General features: G+C 41.2%; 1 protein-coding gene across 2 annotated transcripts in view; it reads right to left on the reverse strand.

Annotated features, from left to right (window-relative positions):
* Window positions 1-129: 129 nt before the first annotated feature.
* Window positions 130-20,194, reverse strand: part of LOC134577480 (trans-1,2-dihydrobenzene-1,2-diol dehydrogenase-like) — a 43,479-nt gene continuing 23,414 nt past the window's right edge. The window contains exons 3-8 of one of the 2 annotated variants that reach the window (XM_063436240.1): window positions 19,559-19,722; window positions 18,397-18,649; window positions 18,109-18,233; window positions 9,659-9,809; window positions 7,689-7,833; window positions 130-211 (exon numbers count right to left, since the gene is read on the reverse strand). In XM_063436240.1, the coding sequence (XP_063292310.1) occupies window positions 7,724-7,833; window positions 9,659-9,809; window positions 18,109-18,233; window positions 18,397-18,649; window positions 19,559-19,722 (803 nt within the window). In that variant the 3' untranslated portion in view covers window positions 130-211; window positions 7,689-7,723. Of the gene's footprint in view, window positions 212-2,545; window positions 2,682-7,688; window positions 7,834-9,658; window positions 9,810-18,108; window positions 18,234-18,396; window positions 18,650-19,558; window positions 19,723-20,194 lie in introns of those variants that run through there. The other variant, XM_063436241.1, reaches the window with a different exon arrangement.

The raw sequence follows: 20,194 nt of genomic DNA on the forward strand, positions 1-20,194 counted from the left end.
ACGATGAGTCAACCTGACCGGGTTTGGCATTAGTAAATCTAAGAACTGCTAATGCAGTCCGAATGTGGCAATTATCATTGAATTCTATCCACACAAAGCTTAACATTACATTAAAATACTTAAAACCGATCAATTGGAACAAGTTTATTGAACTGAGTTTGTTTGCAGACAGCCATTTATCTCTTAGGAAGAAAATCTGGTACTTTCAGACCTATTGAAAAGAGACAGTACAATTATCAAAATTTACCTTTTTGATGCACATAATCTACAGATTACTTGTGGTGTGATAGCGTGTGTTCTCATATCAATAAAATTGAATTTTCTGTTAAAATATACTCCATTTAAATTATAAAGTGCCACATACTCTGCAATGCTGTACAAGCAGATAAATGAGTAGTTTCAGCAAGACAAGTTAGACTTTTAGGAGCAGAAGGTGCTGAGGGCCCTCCTCAAATGAGCTTACATTCTATGGGCATTGATGTTAAATGACACAGATATATTAATTTATAGAAAAGTAAGTCTCTAGAAAAGTTTACAATTCAATGTTTTTTTTTTTTTATTTATTTAATCTTTCTTTTATAATAAGTATAGATAACATACAAGTATCCTTTAATTGAAATATTTGTAAATTAAATTTCGGTCATAACTTTAAATATATTAATTTATACATAACCCGTATAAAACCATAAAAAGAACAAAAACTCACAAAGATGAAAATAAAAAGCTGTTCAGGAAAGATGAGTGGACACAGGTTAGAAAAAAAAAAAAAAAAAAATCAGTAAGGGTTAGCTAAATGTGAATTTCTCCAAGTTCAATTGTTAGTTAAGCTTATATCTCTTTGAGCATTCCTCCCATATAGTAAATTTTCTTCTTGAATTTAATAGAGTGAAACTAATTATTATTGTTAGTATTTATATAGCGCCAACAAATTCTGCAGCGCTTTACAGTGGGTGGATGAACAAAGGACACACAGGAACAGAGGGGTTGAGGGCCCTGCTCAATGAGCTTACATGCTAGAGGGAGTGGGTAAAGTGACACAGAAGATAAGGATAGTATTAGACTAATGACAGTTGCTAGAGAGGAATCAGTTATGAGCTATTAACAGTTTAATTGATATGCGATTATGAAGAAGAGGGTTTTTAAGAATTTTTTGAAGGAGCGGAGACTGGGTGAGCATCTAACGGAGGAGGGAAGTGAGTTCCACAGGAACGATGTAGCCTCGAGAAGTCTTGAAGGCGAGCATCAGAGGTGGGAGTACGGACAGAAGAGAGACGCAAGTCTTCAGCAGAGAGTAAGGGCCTAGACGGGACATACTTGTGAATTAAAAAAGGATAAATAGGTGGGAGCAGCATTATGTAGAGATTTGAAAGCAAGAACCAGAATTTTAAATTGAGCCCTATATCTTACCGGGCTCAATGTAGGGACTGACAGAAGGGTGAGGTGTGGGCGGACAGGAAGAGGAGCCTCGCCGCCGCATTCATTATGGACTGTAACGGCGCAAGTTGGGAAGCACGTAAGACCACTGAGAAGTGGATTACAGTAGTCAAGGCAGTAAGGACTGTTGAATGGACCAGAAACTTAGTTGCATGGAAGGAAGGCAGGATTTGGTGATTGAGTGATCATGAGGCGTGAAGGAGTGGTCGGAGTCAAAGAGAACACTTAGGCAGCGAGCCTGCATGGTGGAGCTCATGGTAGCACTGTTGATTTGGAGGGAGGGAGACACAGGAGTAGCAACACTTGAGGGAGGAAAGACCAGCATTTCAGTTTTGGTCAAGTTGAGTTTAACCCCTTAAGGACCAAACTTCTGGAATAAAAGGGAATTATGACGTGTCAGACATGTCATGTGTCCTTAAGGGGTTAAGGAAGTGGGCAGCCATCCAGTTATAAATAGCAGAGACGAAGTCAGAGACACTAGTCAAGAGGGAAGGGTAGAGATCAGGAGAGGACACATAGATTTGCATGTTATCTGCATACAAATGATATTGGAAGCCAAATGAGCTAATGAGTTTACCAAGGGGGGCAGTAAGAACAGTAGGGGACCAAGGACTGATCCTTGGGGGACACCAACAGAGAGGAGTTGGGGACAAGAAGCAGAGCCAGTGAAAGAGTGCTGGGAGAGGTAGGAGGAGCACCAGGAGAGAGCAATATCTTGTAGACCGATATTGCGGAGGATGAGAAGGTCTTGCCTAGGGCACAAAATTGTCTTTCACTGGCCCTGATTAGTGTCTAGCTCATTTTCCCCATTTAGAAATGTGTGGTATTTTAACTGTACTATCAGAAGTTCTGACTAGATCTCCCACCTTAGTGAGGAGTTTTCCAATTCTGGAATAATTAAATATCTTCACTAATTTGGACAGTAAAGCTAATTGATCCATTATAAAATATTTTTTATTCTTACATATTTTAATATCTCTGAATTAGATAAAATAAATTCCTTTTCCAGTTCAAAAAAAATTGTTTAGTAGTGCAACTTTTCAATAGTTGTGATATTAGAATTATACCTTTTAGTTTTTCCAAGAATTCAAATTTACGTCCTCAGTAGTAGATTCCAAAATATAAATTTTGACAAAGAGCGTTGTCTTCGCTAACAAATCCACTGATTTCTTAATTGTGCGCCATGGCTCCAGTGTTTGTATTCATACACTATAGTGTTCCTTTAAGTCAAATGTTTTTTCCTTACACTATAGGAGAGAAAACAATGTTTAGGTATCCAGTTCCCCCCTTGCCTCCTGTGAAAAAGGTAGTTTTGGTATTTTCACAGCTGGCCCCATCTACGCCCCGCCTCCTTTGGCTGAGATAATCAAAACTGATGATCTTAGCAATCAAATGCTTACCCATTGGAAAGCATTGATAGACTGCCGTGCTGCACCATTCAGCATCTCCTCATAGTTTGCACTGAATCAGAGTGTGGAGACACTGAATGTCTGATTGACTGCAACTAAACGTGTTCGTAGGCAGTAGTGTAAAAACTGTATTTTCTCTGAATAAAATATGAATATCTCTGAAAATGCAGTGTTTACATGAAAATGCCTGCATGGACATTAAACTGTACTTGTTCTGGTGACTATAGTGCCCCTTTAAGATTCTTTTTTTTTTTTTTTTTTTTTTTTTTTATAAGTTATGTCACAGACCCTCTGCTCACCTAAGCTGGGTACATGGCACGGCAGCCCTCCACCCCCACTAAAATGACTATAACACTATGGACTAACCCAACAGCCCATGTCTCCCAGCCCAGTGCACTTTTCTACCTGTCCAGAACTGCCTACCATGAGCCAGAGAAGACCCTGAGACATGGTGCACCTGACTGAAAGCAACTTTTAATCGTCCTGGAACTCTACAGCGGATTGCAGAGTCACGGCAGTACGCTAAAACTAGAGTGCTTTCGGTCCCAGGACACTTACTCAAGGCGCTCTTTGGAGGGTTAACAGAGGAGGAGGATATTCATCAAACAAGGACTTGGGGAAGCTCCATGTACTCACGAAAAGCGCCGTGCTTTTAGGTGACTGAGAAACTCTACCCAGAACTCTGGAACTCTGCACCGGATCAGAGGCTAGCCACGCCCCGCTAAACTTTGAACCTCAATCGAATTTGGGCTAGCCACATCCGATCCGCGTGCTTTTTGGAGAGAATGAGAGCTCCAGAGAAACTTTCCAGAGTTTTATGGCATGTGCTTCACTTTAATCTATGTGTTTTGGGGTATTTCGTGTTTTGTACCTTCAGTGTCCGGGAGATAATTAGTTTAACCAATGTTTGAAAGAGGAAAGATGTGACATTCTGATTTGGAGCAACGGACTTAAAGGAAATGAGCTGCCGTCCACTTAGAGTAAGATCAGAAGACAGTTTCCTTTCTGTTATTTCTGTCTCCAGACATGTTTGTTTGTCATCAATATAAAAGTGGTGATGGGAAATGGAAATTATTAGTTTACCAAAGGAAACAGTAGGGAACTGAGAAAAACTTTTGCCTGTAACAGAGCTCCAGTACTCTGAGTACCTTTGTTTAAAGTTCTCTCTGGCTGGAGAATACAACGCTGATGTGACCCTATCCCTTTCTCCAAAGACCACATGACACTTTGTGAAGGGTAAAATACACCTTTATTGTCACAAAGCACTTGTTTTTATAGAGACAATCACGACAGACGGTCATCATCATTGACAATAGGGTCACTCCCTGGCAACTCTGTGTCTGGGAGATAACCAGATGAATTATTGCTTAGCTTCCAGACAACAGGACGCCTTAACTGAATATCCCTAAAAACCGATACATTTATACATTAGTAAAATTCACACATGTGGTATCCCTTGATTGCTCACCCCAAGTGCCTTAACTGACAAAATAACACTGTGATCCATTAAAGGATGTCCGAGCTAGATTCGATTAAAGTTTTAGAGGGTTGTGCCAAAACTTTGCTCAGCACTTCCACACAGTTTCTAAGTTTGTCCCTGTACGGCACATGGAGCCCTCTTTGCTGATTAGTTTGTGGAAGTCTGGTTTGGGCAAGTCTGGCTGGGTTTCCTGGTTATCCTGTGCCCCTAATAAGCACAGGGTGACAGACATTTGAGGAGACTGGGAAGCTGAGAAAGGGAGGTCCCTGTGAATCTGTTGTGGCCCTGCCCCAAAATCAAATCTACCCCCTTATGACCCTATTCTCAGAGGGTTCCAATGACACCCACACATTCTAACAGTAAATCTGGAACACTGTTTTCAGCCAAGGATGGTTCCTGTCACACTGGCTAAGCAGAGAGTTAGATTAAAGGAAGTCAGTCTCATGTACACAACTCACTCAATGATCTCGGAGGGCAGTTGGACAAGGCAGGTGAAGGGGCAGGAAGATCAGAGCAGAAAAAACATCTTGTGTAGTGGATTTGAGTGAGCAAAGGATAGAGGAGCTGTGGTAGAGAGATTTGACATATCTTGCCTGATTTCAGGAAGGAATCTACTCAGTAAATTGAACTGCGAAGTTTGAAGCGGTCAGGTTAGTACAAGGAGGAACGACTTTTGTACAAACCAGAGTATGAAGGAGGCATTTGCGTTCTCATGAGAGCATTGTTATAAAGGTGTTGAAGTAATTTCTTTGAGAGTGCTAAACTGTAGAAGTGTAGAATAAATGTATAATGGAGGAAATAAAATGTGCAATAAGACTTTCTTCAGCAATTCTAGAGCATTTTTGGAGGTATCGGGTAAGTTTAGTATGCCAAGGTTGTAACTGGGGTCACTTACAATATTTAGATGCAGGAGGTGCTTTTTTATCTAGTTCTGAGGAAAGGACTGAGTTATAGAGGGCAGGCTAATTGAGCTGTTGTCCGTCCTCAGCACTCTCATGCGACTTGTTGTTTTTTTTGCTCTCTTTAAGCTTAAAGGGTAATCCAGACGTGAACCCCTTGCTCACGGTGCCTAGAGAGATTTCAGCTATGCCTCACTGATGATACCTAACAAGGCTGAAATGATCGTCTGGGGTTTCTGTATCTTTTGTGCAGAGAGAGCCGACCTGTATTTTGGATCTGTTCTGCCCTTTTGGGTGGAATCAGTCTGAGATGCATCGTCTGGTTCTCTTTGTAATGGCACAAGATGAGCTAAAACCAGCTTGAGAACTGAGCGGGGATCAATCGAAGGGCAGGCTAATTGAGCTGTTGTCCGTTCTCAGCACTCTCTTGCGACTTGTTTTTTTTTTTAGTTATAGAGGAAGGTTACAGAGCTGGGTAGGTGAGAAGCAGGAGATAAGCCATCAGAAAGGGACAACCAGGTCTCCGTGAGCACCAGAAAGGTGAGAGTTAGAAATGAAGAAATTATGTATAGCTGGAAATTTCAGTTTTCAGAGCATGAAGCCAGCATTCCAGAGTGCACAAAGAACAGAGAGGTAGTTGAGGAGGAATGGCAGGGTACTAGGATAAGATTAATAGGGCTTTGTATGCATTACAGCGAGCATGGGAGGTGAAGGATCCTGGACCTGTTGCTAGTAGCAGGAGGAAAACAGACAATGACAAAAGGTGAGTTTGAATAGATGGGATCTTGGCTGAGAGTGGTAGGGACTAGAGTAGAGAGAGAACAGAGATATGAGTGCAAGGCTTGAGATAAGAGAATGTAACAGAGAGCATGAAATAATGAGTCAAAAGTACAGAGCGATTTTGAAACTGAGAAAAATGATAGAGAGGTGTAGTTCACTTGAAGGAAATTGTCACTTTTATAAAATAAAAAAAAGTGAACACACTCGTCACACAGAAAGCACTTCTGCAAGCTTAAATAATTTGTGTATGGAGCCTTTCATTTGTGTGTATTTGATTTCGAAGCTCCCCCCCCCCCCCAAAAAAAAAGTGACTCCCAAGTGCAGACACGTGAATTCATTTTGGAGGATCCCTAGGTATAATTTTTGGTATAATCTTGCCCAAAACAAGCAGGCTTATGCACTAAACTAATTTGATAATTTGATAATTTTCCCAATATTTGTCTTAATGTTTGCAGTTCCTGCTATGCCACACAATCATGCGGTGTATCAAATTGGTTCTGTCGTCTCATTCCAAAAATGTATTTTTCTCCAGATATTATCTATGTTGGCGCTGTTAACACAGTCCACCTGGATTTGGTGCTTATGTTCATGAAGAATCAGAAAAATGTCTTGTGTGAAAAACCATTGGCCATGGACTGCACAGAGGTCAGGGAGCTAATATCCAGTGCCAGGAAACACAATGTATTCTTAATGGAGGTGTGTTTTGGTATATAATTGTTCTGGTCTGCTGTCATTTTCATCAGGATGAAGTGCTGACTTTTTAAGAATTGATCTTTATTTCTAAATTAAATCAGATCTGTGACTTTTTGGGTGTCTGCAAAGTTTACAAAGATCCCTGGAGGTCACATCTCTAGTTAGTGTCTGGCAGGCATGGGTTGCCATGGAATATTGCCACCTTCTTCATGGAGGAATCTAAGTTTGTCCCTGTCCGGCACATGGAGCCCTCTTTGCTGATTAGCTTGTGGAAGTCTGGTTTGGGCAAGTCAGGCTGGATTTCCTGGTTATTCTGTGCCCCTAATAAGCACAGGGTGACAGACATTTAAGGAGACTTGGAAGCTGAGAAAGGGAGGTCCCTGTGAATCTGCTGTGGCCCTGCTCCAAAATCAAATCTACCCCCTTATGACCCTATTCTCAGAGGGTTCCAGTGACACCCACACATTCCAACAGTAAATCTGGAACACTGTTTTCAGCCAAGGATGGTTTCCATTACACTGGCTAAGCAGAGTTAGATTCAAGGAAGTCAGTCTCATGTACACAACTCACTCAATGACCTCGGAGGGCAGTTGGACAAGGCAGGTGGAGGGGCAGGAAGATCAGAGCAGAAAAAACATCTTGTGTAGTGGATTTGAGTGAGCAAAGGATAGAGGAGCTGTGGTAGAGAGATTTGACATCTCTTGCCGGATTTCAGGAAGGAATCTACTCAGTAAATTGAACTGCGAAGTTTGAAGCGATCAGGTTAGTACAAGGAGGAACGACTTTTGGACAAAACAGAGTATGATTTGGACAGGTGAAAAAAATAGTGAATAACCCAGTGGTTTCATATCTGGACTTTATAAAAATAAAATTCTGTCATGCTAAATTTTGGTTTGGAAAACAAGCTTTATTCTACTAACCACGACACCATTGCTTTTTTATATTTACATCTAAATATGTTTATTGTCTTTTTAATTAAATGTACTAGTTTACCTTAAATCTTTAACCCATTCCATGTTCCAGATTTTTCAGTGTTGGTTCTGAGGGTAGGTAACACCAAGTTGCTTGTGAACTTCTTCCATAATGCTGGCCAAGAGCTCACTCTCTGCTAAGCTCATAACTGGACTTTCCTTCAACCCTGCAACATCAAACATGCTTCCTTACTTACAGGTGGTTAAAAACAATGTATAGTGAGAGTCGGCCTAACCACAGAGGCGGACAGTCGCATGGCCTCTGAGCTCCGGCTAAACCACAGACAAAACTCTAAAAATAGAGGTGACCCACGACCAAGAGGCACCCAAGAAGTCCCCACCACTTATCACATGGGCAAGAAAACCAAAACGCTAAAGCCTGATCGACCCCGGCAGGGGCAGAGCATCGGAGACCTCTGGCGTCAGGCACATGGCGCCCAGGAGACCAAGATGGCCTCCCTCCACGGAGGCTGCTCTGACTTCTCAGACGGGGAATCGGAGGTGGAGGAGGGAGATCTCAGACCAGCAGCGGTGCGACAACTGGCAGCACGAACGGCATCCCTGCACCTGACAACCGACACCGCTCCGGTGACGCTAACGGCCATCAGGGAGATCATGGCGGACCTCCAAGTGAAAATCTCAGCAGATGTGGCCTTGATTCGGGAGGATCTGTGGGGACTGACAGGCCGCCTTGGTGAGGTGGAACACAAAACACAAGACCACACACAACAAATCAGAGAGCTAACACATTTGGTGGAAAAGCTCAAACAACAGAGCACCACCTATGAAAGCAGATTTAATACCCTAGAAGACAAGAGGAGGTAGAAGAATCTAAAACTTAGAGGAGTCACGGAAACAGTGCCACCTGAAGAACTCCCCACTTTGCTAGACGCCTCCTAACAGACATACTCACACCAAAGCAGGCTAAGGCAATGTCACTGGAAGGCATATTTCAACTTCCTAAACTAGCCAAAGCACCACCCGCAGCCCCAGGTGACTTGGTGATGCAATTCCAGAGTATCAGGGACAAAGCAGCCGTGCTGGCAGCCATCAGGGGGCAATCACCCTACATCTTCGAAGGGATGTCCATAACCTTCTTTGCAGATTTATCTGGGGGAACCCTTACCTGGCGAGGGTCACTCCGACCTCTCACCTCCCTCCGACGCAGGAAGACCATCGGCTACCGCTGGAGCCAGGCTCGCTCACTGCTGATACAATGCAGAGAAACCACCATCACCATACGAGACCTGCCAGACGCAACAAACCATCTGCAGCCACTGTGCTTGCCCCCGGACTCGCTGGGCCCGACAAACCCTCATGGCTGGGACCCTGCGACCACCCATGACTTTGTACCCAGGGACAATGCTTCAACCTCTCGAGCCGGGGCCACGACCTGACTCCAATGAGGGCCAGTCCCAGAGGTGTCGGGTTGACTCCCTGACGACACCCTGGGATACTACCGTATCTCCACCATTACACCCACCCAATGTTGCCAACATATCTCCGCACCGATCAGGCTACCCACATCCAGACCGGACAACCTAAGCCCATACCCGACTGACACATGCCCGACACTCACCCCCCCCACCCCATCTAAGCCTCAGGACAACCCAGGCGATACTCATATACCCCACATCTGCAAAGCCCGACCACCCCCGACTAGCACAGCCTGCAGCTTCTGTGAACACCCGGGGTCACCCACCCGCGAGCGCTCAGCCTAATAGTTAGCCAAGTTGACACTAAATCAATAGTTAGCCCCCTGATGAGACAAGCTCCCTAAACTGGCACTACACGACAGCCCACACTTATACTATAAAAGTGCAATGTTTATTATGCCTAACTACTGTTTTTATATGCTCATTGAAATGCTGACAAGAGCCGTCGTGGCATCGTAGGCAACTCTGTCATGTTTTGCATATGCACCAAAAATAAAGAATAAAAAAAAAACAATGTATAGCAAGATATGGCATTAGCCACTTTAATGTTGGTTACCTTTTAAAAGACACTGACGTACATGTTCTGCTTGATAGCTCAGTCCTGTGCTGTTAAGGAAATACAATTGCTTTGTAGTAGGTGGAACTGGGTAATTTGTTTCCTTTCCATTAACAATGAGAGATGTTGGGCACCAAAAGAAAGAAGGTATCTGATAGATAAGTAAAAAGAAATATAAAAAATAGGGCTAATTCTTTAACCCCTTAAGGACCAAACTTCTGGAATAAAAGGGAATCATGACGTGTCAGGCACGTCATGTGTCCTTAAGGGGTTAAAGTCTCCATGTAGTCCAGATTTAGAAAATTTGATAAAAAAAAAAATATATATACTTTTCTAAAGACAATTTTCACATTTATGAACTACAGAAATCTGCAGTAGTGTCCTGCTGGCTGTGCATGCTAAAGGTTATGTGTACCGTAGTGGTTATGGTGGTGTGTTCCTTTAATTATCCAGATATATTGCTTCTGGTCCCTGAGGTGGAGCATTTAGACTTTAGAGAATAAACCATGTGGCCTCTCTCTGTAACGGACTTATCAGTTAATATGCATTCCTCTTTAAAATATGGGGTTTAATTAAAAGGTAAGCACATTGGACCGATATGTTACAATGACTCATAGAAAATGTGATCTCTAATAAATTGTACTTACAAGGTTATTCACTAAAGTGAGAATTCAAGGTGAATTTAAAGTGAATTTCAAATTTAAAAGGTCAAAATAGCCCAAATGGAAAAATGATGTAACTCAGCTAAGCTTCCGTTTGATCTACTTTTGCCTTAAATTTGAAATTCACTTTGAATTCTCACTGTACTTAAAAAAAACCTGCAAATGTTGTTTCGCACCACCAGTGAGTATACTATCCTACTTTCATTTGGAGATACATATTTTGTATGTGATATATATATATATATTTATATATACACAAAATGTTCAGAGTCTGGCACTCTACCTTTAAATAGAACAACAGGTAAAAAGCCTCGGTGCTGCACAGCGTAAATGTATATCCAAGAAAAGAGTAGAGCACTCCAGAGGACTTGTTTCAAGCAATTTATTCCGTGAAGAAAATCGACGTTTCGACCCGCAGGTCTTTATCAAGATACAAAACAGAGTACAACCCTAACCCTTATATACCCTAACAAATTAAAGAGTAATCACTTACCCTGAAAAAGCTGTGCGCCCGAAAGCCATGTGTGCTCACTGGACTGTGATTGCCAAACCCGCGGTGGCGATCCCGTCGGTGTGTGATGACGTCACCAATAGTGCGACGGGGCGAAAAAAACGTGGTCATGCGTCTAGGTAACCCAGGGAACCAAGTGTGGGCAAAAATTTACGTGATATATGTGAAGTGCGAGCATTATGAAAGTTAAAGATATATGGGAAAAGAATACTTTTGATAATAAAACCAAGTATTGAGATGGGCGTGTAGTGTATACATAAACGTAATGATCCTGCAGTTTAATCAACCCAGTGCAGAGCAGCATAATATGTATGTGTAATGCACATAGGATAAGTAATGTAAAGGATACTGGTCACAAAGGGCAAGTGCAAGAGAAAGAGGGCTAAGTATGCAAAGAGTATAGGAGAATGGGGAGAAGCAGAGTGTGTGTAACAAACGTGATAAAGCAAAAAAAACGAAAACGTGACCATAACAATGTATCCATAAACGAACCTGTGGAGAGTGGTCCTAAGGTGTTATGTGTGTAAATAAGAGTGTGTAAAGCACTGATAGAGGAGTGTGGTGACATGTAAAGAGTTATACAGCTGGTGGTTGCGAGCTGGGAGCCAAGTACGGAGTGTAAAGCGAGGATAATAGTAGTGAGAAAGATAGGAGAAAAGTAAAGAGAAAGTAGAACCCGAACAGTGACCATTAAATTAATTTCATGCAATACCTAAGTATATACATGTAGATATATGCAGATGTACAAAGCAGGATCCAGCGCTACAACAGGAGCGTATACCAACGCCCAACATGATAACAGATAATATTGTGCAGAGGTTAGGCAGATGAATGAACAGATGGATCAAGAAGGGGTCAAAAGCCCTGATCAAGATGTAAACATAAGAAGATATCCAAATACAAGTGGGTATGAATCATAAGAAAGTAAAAAAGTAGAGAATGGATAAAAATAACAATAATAAACATGAAAGGTAAACGTAAATGACGAGTGTACAGTAATGAATAATAAATAGTAAAAAATAAATAGATAGTAAAAGGTAATAAATAAAAAACAACTACAAAAAATAGATACAAAAAATACAAAGAATACAAAAAATAGATATCCCCAAAAAAAGAGAAAAAATAGACAAAATAGAGAAAATAAATAAATAAAAATAAAGATAGGAATGAGAGCGTGTATAAAAATACTATAGACGGCCATAATAGAAGCTTCTGAGTACCGATAGACATAATGATGCACAAGTTTTTGGGAACATATCAAAAATTCAAAAAATTCGAAAAATTCAAAAAATTCAAAAAATTCAGAAATTGTTCCAAAAAGGGGGCTCAGCGAGTGTCCAAAAAGGCATGAAGGGAAATGTATTCGTTAAGTCCCCTCGGATGTACGGTGTCCAGTGTCTTAGTCCAGTATGCCTCCCGTTGAAGCAGGATCCTAGATCGATCACCCCCCCTAGACAGAGGGGGGATGTGATCAATAGCTGTGAATTTCAGCGTGGGTAAGCGGTGGTTCATCTCCAAGAAGTCTATATAATGATTTGACCAAGTTAAAAAGACGGGAGACAGACTTGGACCTTCATGGCATTTTTATTTCCGATTATTATCGGGCCAAACGTATCCCCAGAGGGTTTAGAGTCCGCAATTCCCCTACGATTGGACGCCAGAATCCCGAATTCTGTAAAAAATGGGTCGGTATCTCGAACAAATGTTCATTAGATTGGATGTTGATAGTAGTGGAGGAAGTGAGAAGCGAACTAATCTTCACCAAGGACTCCATCAACAAATTTGAGACACTACATACATCCACGTTAACAGCTGCGACTTCCACCCAATACATGGTTAAATTACAAGATGAAATCATGAGATACAGGAACGATTTAATTAGATTTAAAAAACAAAAATTGGAACGGGTCAATTTTGACTATACCCATCACCAGGTTTATCACTGGCTGTGTGGTGAGCGACGCAAACCTAATTTTGCCAGATATAAACAGAAGGTTCGTAAACCACAATTTTTGTCAATCGACACCAGCTCTGCCGAGTCCACATCTGAAACCGAGGGAGCGGGAGCGTCCCAGGACATTTCAGAGATGCCATCCAGGAAATCTACACGACCGCCTTTTTTTCCCCAGGACCAACACTCCAACGACCCTCCGGGATTCAATACAAGAGGGCGCAAAGACCTAAGAAACCCAAAGTCACTAGACGAGGACAGGGGGGCAAGATATGCCGGCACACGGCCAAGAATATTGAACAGGAAGAACTAATGCCTATTTTTAATCTATCCTCTAAGACTTTGAACTCCGAACATAGTTACATAGTTACATAGTTAGATAGCTGAAAAGAGACTTGCGTCCATCAAGTTCAGCCTTCCTCACACCTGTTTTTTGCTGTTGATCCAAAATAGAAGAAAAAAAAAAAAAAAAAAACCCCAGTTTGAAGCACAATTTTGCAACAAGCTAGGACAAAAAATTCCTTATTGACCCCAGAATGGCAGTCAGATTTATCCTTGAATCAAGCAGTTATTACCCTACATTGAAAGATTATATCCTTGAATATTCTGTCTTTGCAAGTATGCATCTAGTAGCTGTTTGAACATCTGTATGGACTCTGATAAAACCACTTCTTCAGGCAGAGAATTCCACATCCTGATTGTTCTTACAGTAAAAAAACCTTTCCTTTGCCTTAGACGAAATCTTCTTTCTTCCAGTCTAAACGCATGGCCTCGTGTCCTATGTAAAGTCCGGTTTGTGAATAGATTTCCACACAATGGTTTGTATTGGCCCCGAATATATTTGTATAATGTTATCATATCCCCTCTCAGGCGACGTTTTTCTAAACTAAATAGGTTTAAATTTGTTAACCTTTCTTCATAGCTGATATGTTCCATTCCTTTTATTAATTTTGTAGCCCGCCTCTGCACTTTTTCTAGTGCCATGATATCCTTCTTTAGAACAGGTGCCCAAAATTGCACAGCATATTCAATATGTGGTCTTACCAGTGATCTATAGAGAGGCAAAATGATATTCTCGTCCCGAGAATGAATGCCCTTTTTCATGCATGACAATACCTTACTGGCCTTGGCCACTGCTGATTGACATTGCACATTGTTGCATAGTTTGTTGTCTATAACAATTCCCAAGTCCTTTTCGTGTGTTGTTATCCCTAATTCGCTTCCATTAAGGGTATACGTTGCTTGTGTATTCTTTACGCCGATGTGCATAACTTTGCATTTTTCAACATTAAATTTCATCTGCCATTTGAGTGCCCAGTCCTCCAGTCTATCTAAATCCTTCTGCAGCAAAGTAATATCTTGCTCACATTGTATTATTTTACAAAGTTTTGTGTCATCTGCAAACACTGAAACATGACTTTCAATGCTGTCTTCAAGATCATTTATAAAAAGTCCTGTCGAAAGGCCTCACTTTTGTTCCAACTCCAAAAGTCGACACGTTTAAAACGGACATAGATTTATACAAGATGGAACGCACGTTGAATTTACAAGCATTAGTACCCAATTCGTACTCACAGTCTAAAAATCACCTCCGCCTAAAAAGCACATGGGAACCGAAAACAGCCCACTCCTCCATCAAATTCTTCTCCAGCTTATTAAAGAATGATGTACATCAAATTATTTCAAATCCTAAGCCCGTTCCACATAACTTAACAATGAAGGAACATAAGGCACTTGAGGATCTTGCTGATGATAAAACCATTACCATCAGACCTGCCGACAAAGGCGGAGCAATTGTCATACAGAACTACGTATCTTACCGTATGGAAATTCTCAGGCAATTATCCGACACGACTACGTATAAGAGAATTGCTTTTGACCCCACAAAGACCATCACACAAAAATTACAAGCCCTGGTCAATAGGGGCGCCACGGCTGGTTGGCTTGACGACCAAACTGCTAACTACTTGATTGATCTACACCCCAAAATTCCTCTATTGTACACCTTACCGAAGGTACACAAGGATGCCCGAAATCCTCCTGGACGCCCCATCGTCTCCGCCAAACGCGGAATTTTGGAACCATTGGCCAAATTTATTGACCATCATTGCAAAATGCCCACGCTATCAATACCCACGTGCCTCAAGGACACACAAGATCTCCTTGCCCACCTTAAACAAGTCATTCTCCCAGAAGGCCCCATCACTCTGGCAACGGTAGATGTGAAAAATCTTTATACAATCATACCCCATACCGATGGGATAGAAGCTATGAGACAGGTCCTCGTTCAGTCTGATCTATATACGGGACCCCCTATCGAGTTTCTCCTTGAATGCCTTGAGTTTACTTTGAGCAACAATTATTTTCGTTTTGAGAAATCTTTTTATGTGCAACAAACGGGAACGGCGATGGGATCGGCTATAGCCCCTAACTACGCCAACAGTTATATGTATTCTTATGAACAGAAGCATATCCTATCAAGATACCAGTCCAATCTCATTCTATATCTTCGATATGTGGACGATATCCTCATGCTGTGGTCAGGTCCCCCCTTGTCCTTTGAGAACATGATCCAAGAGCTAAACACGATTAATTCACCGGTACGCTTTAGCCATTGTTGCGACATCGAGAGGATACAATTTTTGGATGTAGAAATCTTCCGCTCCCAACAGTCTATTGGATATACTTTATTCAAAAAAAGCTCGGACCGTAACACGGTCCTGCATGCAACAAGCTTCCATCCCAGGGCACTCAAGAGATCACTCCCGACCTCACAATTTCTCAGAGTTCTGAGGAACAATTCAGACTTGGACAACACTAGGACACAGATCTCTTCGATGCAACAGGCGTTTTTGAAAAGAGGATACTCACATCCAATATTGAAACAATCACTGGATAGAGCTTGGGAGATCCATGACAAGCCCTGCACACAGCCCACGACGCTGTCCAACAAACCTAGGATTGTCACACTACCCCTGTTATACCACACGGCTAGTGACCAAATTGCCAAGGCTATCCGCAGAAGATGGGATATACTATCCTCGGACCCTACACTACATTCGGCTTTTGTACAGCCCCCCCCGTATTGCCTTTAAACGGAATCGGAACCTTAGGGACATTCTGGTCCACAATGATTGCCCTGATCAATATGGGACACAAAAAACTCACAGCAAAACAGGTTGCTTTAAATGCACCAATTGCGTCACTTGTGGCCATATGCTCACAGGTTCCTCGTTTGCTCATCCACACTCAGGGAAGCGATATCCCATCAAACACCACATCACCTGTCTCACCACCCACGTAGTCTATCTAATATCTTGCCCTTGTGGACTATACTACGTGGGAAAAACTGATCTTACACTAAGAGACAGAATGCGGGGCCACCGTTCAGGAATCATGACTGCATTCAGGGACAACAAGACAGACATACCGGTGGCCAAGCACTTCTTGGAGATGAACCACCGCTTACCCACGCTCAAATTCACAGCTATTGATCACATCCCCCCTCTGTCTAGGGGGGGTGATCGATCTAGGATCCTGCTCCAACGGGAGGCATACTGGACTAAGACACTGGACACCGTACATCCGAGGGGACTTAACGAATACATTTCCCTTCATGCCTTTTTGGAACAATTTCTGAATTTTTTGAATTTTTTGAATTTTTCAAATTTTTCAAATTTTTGATATGTTCCCAAAAACTTGCATCATTATGTCTATCGGTACTCAGAAGCTTCTATTATGGCCGTCTATAGTATTTTTATACACGCTCTCATTCCTATCTTTATTTTTATTTATTTATTTTCTCTATTTTGTCTATTTTTTCTCTTTTTTTGGGGATATCTATTTTTTGTATTCTTTGTATTTTTTGTATCTATTTTTTGTAGTTGTTTTTTATTTATTACCTTTTACTATCTATTTATTTTTTACTATTTATTATTCATTACTGTACACTCGTCATTTACGTTTACCTTTCATGTTTATTATTGTTATTTTTATCCATTCTCTACTTTTTTACTTTCTTATGATTCATACCCACTTGTATTTGGATATCTTCTTATGTTTACATCTTGATCAGGGCTTTTGACCCCTTCTTGATCCATCTGTTCATTCATCTGCCTAACCTCTGCACAATATTATCTGTTATCATGTTGGGCGTTGGTATACGCTCCTGTTGTAGCGCTGGATCCTGCTTTGTACATCTGCATATATCTACATGTATATACTTAGGTATTGCATGAAATTAATTTAATGGTCACTGTTCGGGTTCTACTTTCTCTTTACTTTTCTCCTATCTTTCTCACTACTATTATCCTCGCTTTACACTCCGTACTTGGCTCCCAGCTCGCAACCACCAGCTGTATAACTCTTTACATGTCACCACACTCCTCTATCAGTGCTTTACACACTCTTATTTACACACATAACACCTTAGGACCACTCTCCACAGGTTCGTTTATGGATACATTGTTATGGTCACGTTTTCGTTTTTTTTGCTTTATCACGTTTGTTACACACACTCTGCTTCTCCCCATTCTCCTATACTCTTTGCATACTTAGCCCTCTTTCTCTTGCACTTGCCCTTTGTGACCAGTATCCTTTACATTACTTATCCTATGTGCATTACACATACATATTATGCTGCTCTGCACTGGGTTGATTAAACTGCAGGATCATTACGTTTATGCATACACTACACGCCCATCTCAATACTTGGTTTTATTATCAAAAGTATTCTTTTCCCATATATCTTTAACTTTCATAATGCTCGCACTTCACATATATCACGTAAATTTTTGCCCACACTTGGTTCCCTGGGTTACCTAGACGCATGACCACGTTTTTTTCGCCCCGTCGCACTATTGGTGACGTCATCACACACCGACGGGATCGCCACCGCGGGTTTGGCAATCACAGTCCAGTGAGCACACATGGCTTTCGGGCGCACAGCTTTTTCAGGGTAAGTGATTACTCTTTAATTTGTTAGGGTATATAAGGGTTAGGGTATATAAGGGTTAGGGTATATAAGGGTTAGGGTTGTACTCTGTTTTGTATCTTGATAAAGACCTGCGGGTCGAAACGTCGATTTTCTTCACGGAATAAATTGCTTGAAACAAGTCCTCTGGAGTGCTCTACTCTTTTCTTGGATATATTTATATATATATATATTCATATATTTTGTTTATTACTGTATATAATATGTTATAACCTCATTGATGAAGTTCTTATGGTGACCAGAGTTTTCCCTTTGAGGTGTTTTTCTGTATAATGACAATCTGGGTTTTACCCACTTCTACAGAATCGATCCTCATATATTAAAACTTAATACCTGAATAGTTCCTTTGGTGCCAGAAATTACAGCCTGGTTTGGCAGTTCTACAGCTATAGAACATGTAAGAATGGCCTGACGCTTTCCTGCAAACTGAATGATAATTGTCACAGTCTCGACCACTCCTACAAAAAAAAGTTGACATTTAATATCCTGCAGTTAATGTTTTCATTGATTAATTAAATGTTAACGAGCTTTTCACGTATTCACCAAGAATACAATAAGTTCCTTTCTATATTGTCTTTTGGTGACAGTGTGAAACCTTTTTCATACTAGGGGAACACTTACCGGTCTCATGCAGGAAGCCCTTTGCTGTGATAGACTCTGGTTTTTCTCCATTAAATGCCATTAACGCAAACTGGATACAGTAGCAGCCAATGTCAAGTAGCGCCCCTCCGCCAAGCTCTTTTTGCACTACCCTTTCAACGTGTAACAAATTCAAGCCAAACTCTGCTCTTACAACCTTGACTTCTCCAATAACATTCTGGGTTAGCAAGGAACGGATTTGATGATACACAGGAAAGAAGCGACTCCAGACTGCCTGTTCACCAAAGTGGACATTTGAAGAGAGACAATAGACAACCTTGTGAATTTGTTCTTTTGCAATCAAAATAGATAACAGAACAATATCTAAAGGAGAGTAGAACCCCTCCCCCCTCTTAATCCCCAAGTGATAAGTTCCCTTTATATAATTATTACTGGGGTGGGCTTTGGCATTGAAACATGATGTGATTATCTTCCTTAAATGTTCACCTATGATGTATGCACCCATAATCTCTCCCAACTTCCTCAAGAAAATAGGTTTACAAACTATGTTCAGTATAATTAACAACCTTATAAGGAAGCTCCATTAGTTAAAGTATTAATATTATCCTGCACAAAATAGGGGTTTGAAGACAATACTGCAGAACGTCATTAAAATTAAGTTAGAACTAATGTTAAAGCAGGTCTGACACTTCTTAGTATTTCATACCTTTATGAAATACGAATGCATACTATGTTGGAATTTCACTGAAATTCCAATGCAATCCAGAAGATACCAGAAGACAAAGGAGGGATTACTTTGTTTTATGTTAAAGCCTGTGATTGACAAAAAGGCTATTGAATTAAAACATCACCTTTGGAGGCTCCTGCAGTTTTGGGGGGGAATTCTCCATAGACCTCAGTGTTGTACTCTCATGCAAGTACGAGTACAGCACTTACTTCTGGCAAATCAGGCACCAGGAGCCAAAGAATTCCTCCATGAAGAAGGTGGCAATATTCCATGGCAACCCATGGCCACCAGACACTAATTAGAGATGTGACCTCCAGGGGTCTTTGTAAACTTTGCAGACACCCAAAAAGGCACAGATCTGATTTAATTTAGAAAGAATGATCAATTCTTAAAAAGTCAGCACTTCGTCATGATGAAAATGACAGCAGACAAGAACAATTATATACCAAAACACACCTCCATTAAGAATACATTGTGTGTCCTGGCACTGGATATTAGCTCCCTGACCTCTGTGCAGTCCATGGCCAATGGTTTTTCACACAAGACATTTTTCTGGTTCTTCATGAACATAAGCACCAAATCCAGGTGGACTGTGTTAACAGCGCCAACATAGATAATATCTGGAGAAAAATACATTTTTGGAATGAGAGGACAGAACCAATTTGATACACCGCATGATCTTGTGGCATAGCAAAGCACCCACTGTTACCAGTTTTCCTGATGATCTAGGGATGTGGATCTTAAAGGAATAAATACTATGGTTATGATGCCATGAGGGCCCTGACACCCTCCCAATGTAAATAGTCAAACTGTTTGACAACTTACATGCAGGTTTTCTAAAAGTACTGAATAATTTGGAAAGCTTATTAAAATCGAGGCCTTGATATGATAGCAAGCATCCGGATTTGTAACATTTTACACAATCTACAGCCGTCAAGTTTTTTTAATTTTGTTCTAGATTCAAACCAGTATTATAGTAAAATGCACAGCCTAGCGCGGGAGTCTAATTTAAAAGACTATGTAACGCCTAAACTTGCCTTGAAAAGTTTGAAATAAATGCAGGCAGCAGTGCCACCTTTGAGATTAGCATCC

This window comes from Pelobates fuscus, chromosome 11 (genome assembly GCF_036172605.1).
Source record: "Pelobates fuscus isolate aPelFus1 chromosome 11, aPelFus1.pri, whole genome shotgun sequence".
Taxonomy (NCBI): domain Eukaryota; kingdom Metazoa; phylum Chordata; class Amphibia; order Anura; family Pelobatidae; genus Pelobates; species Pelobates fuscus.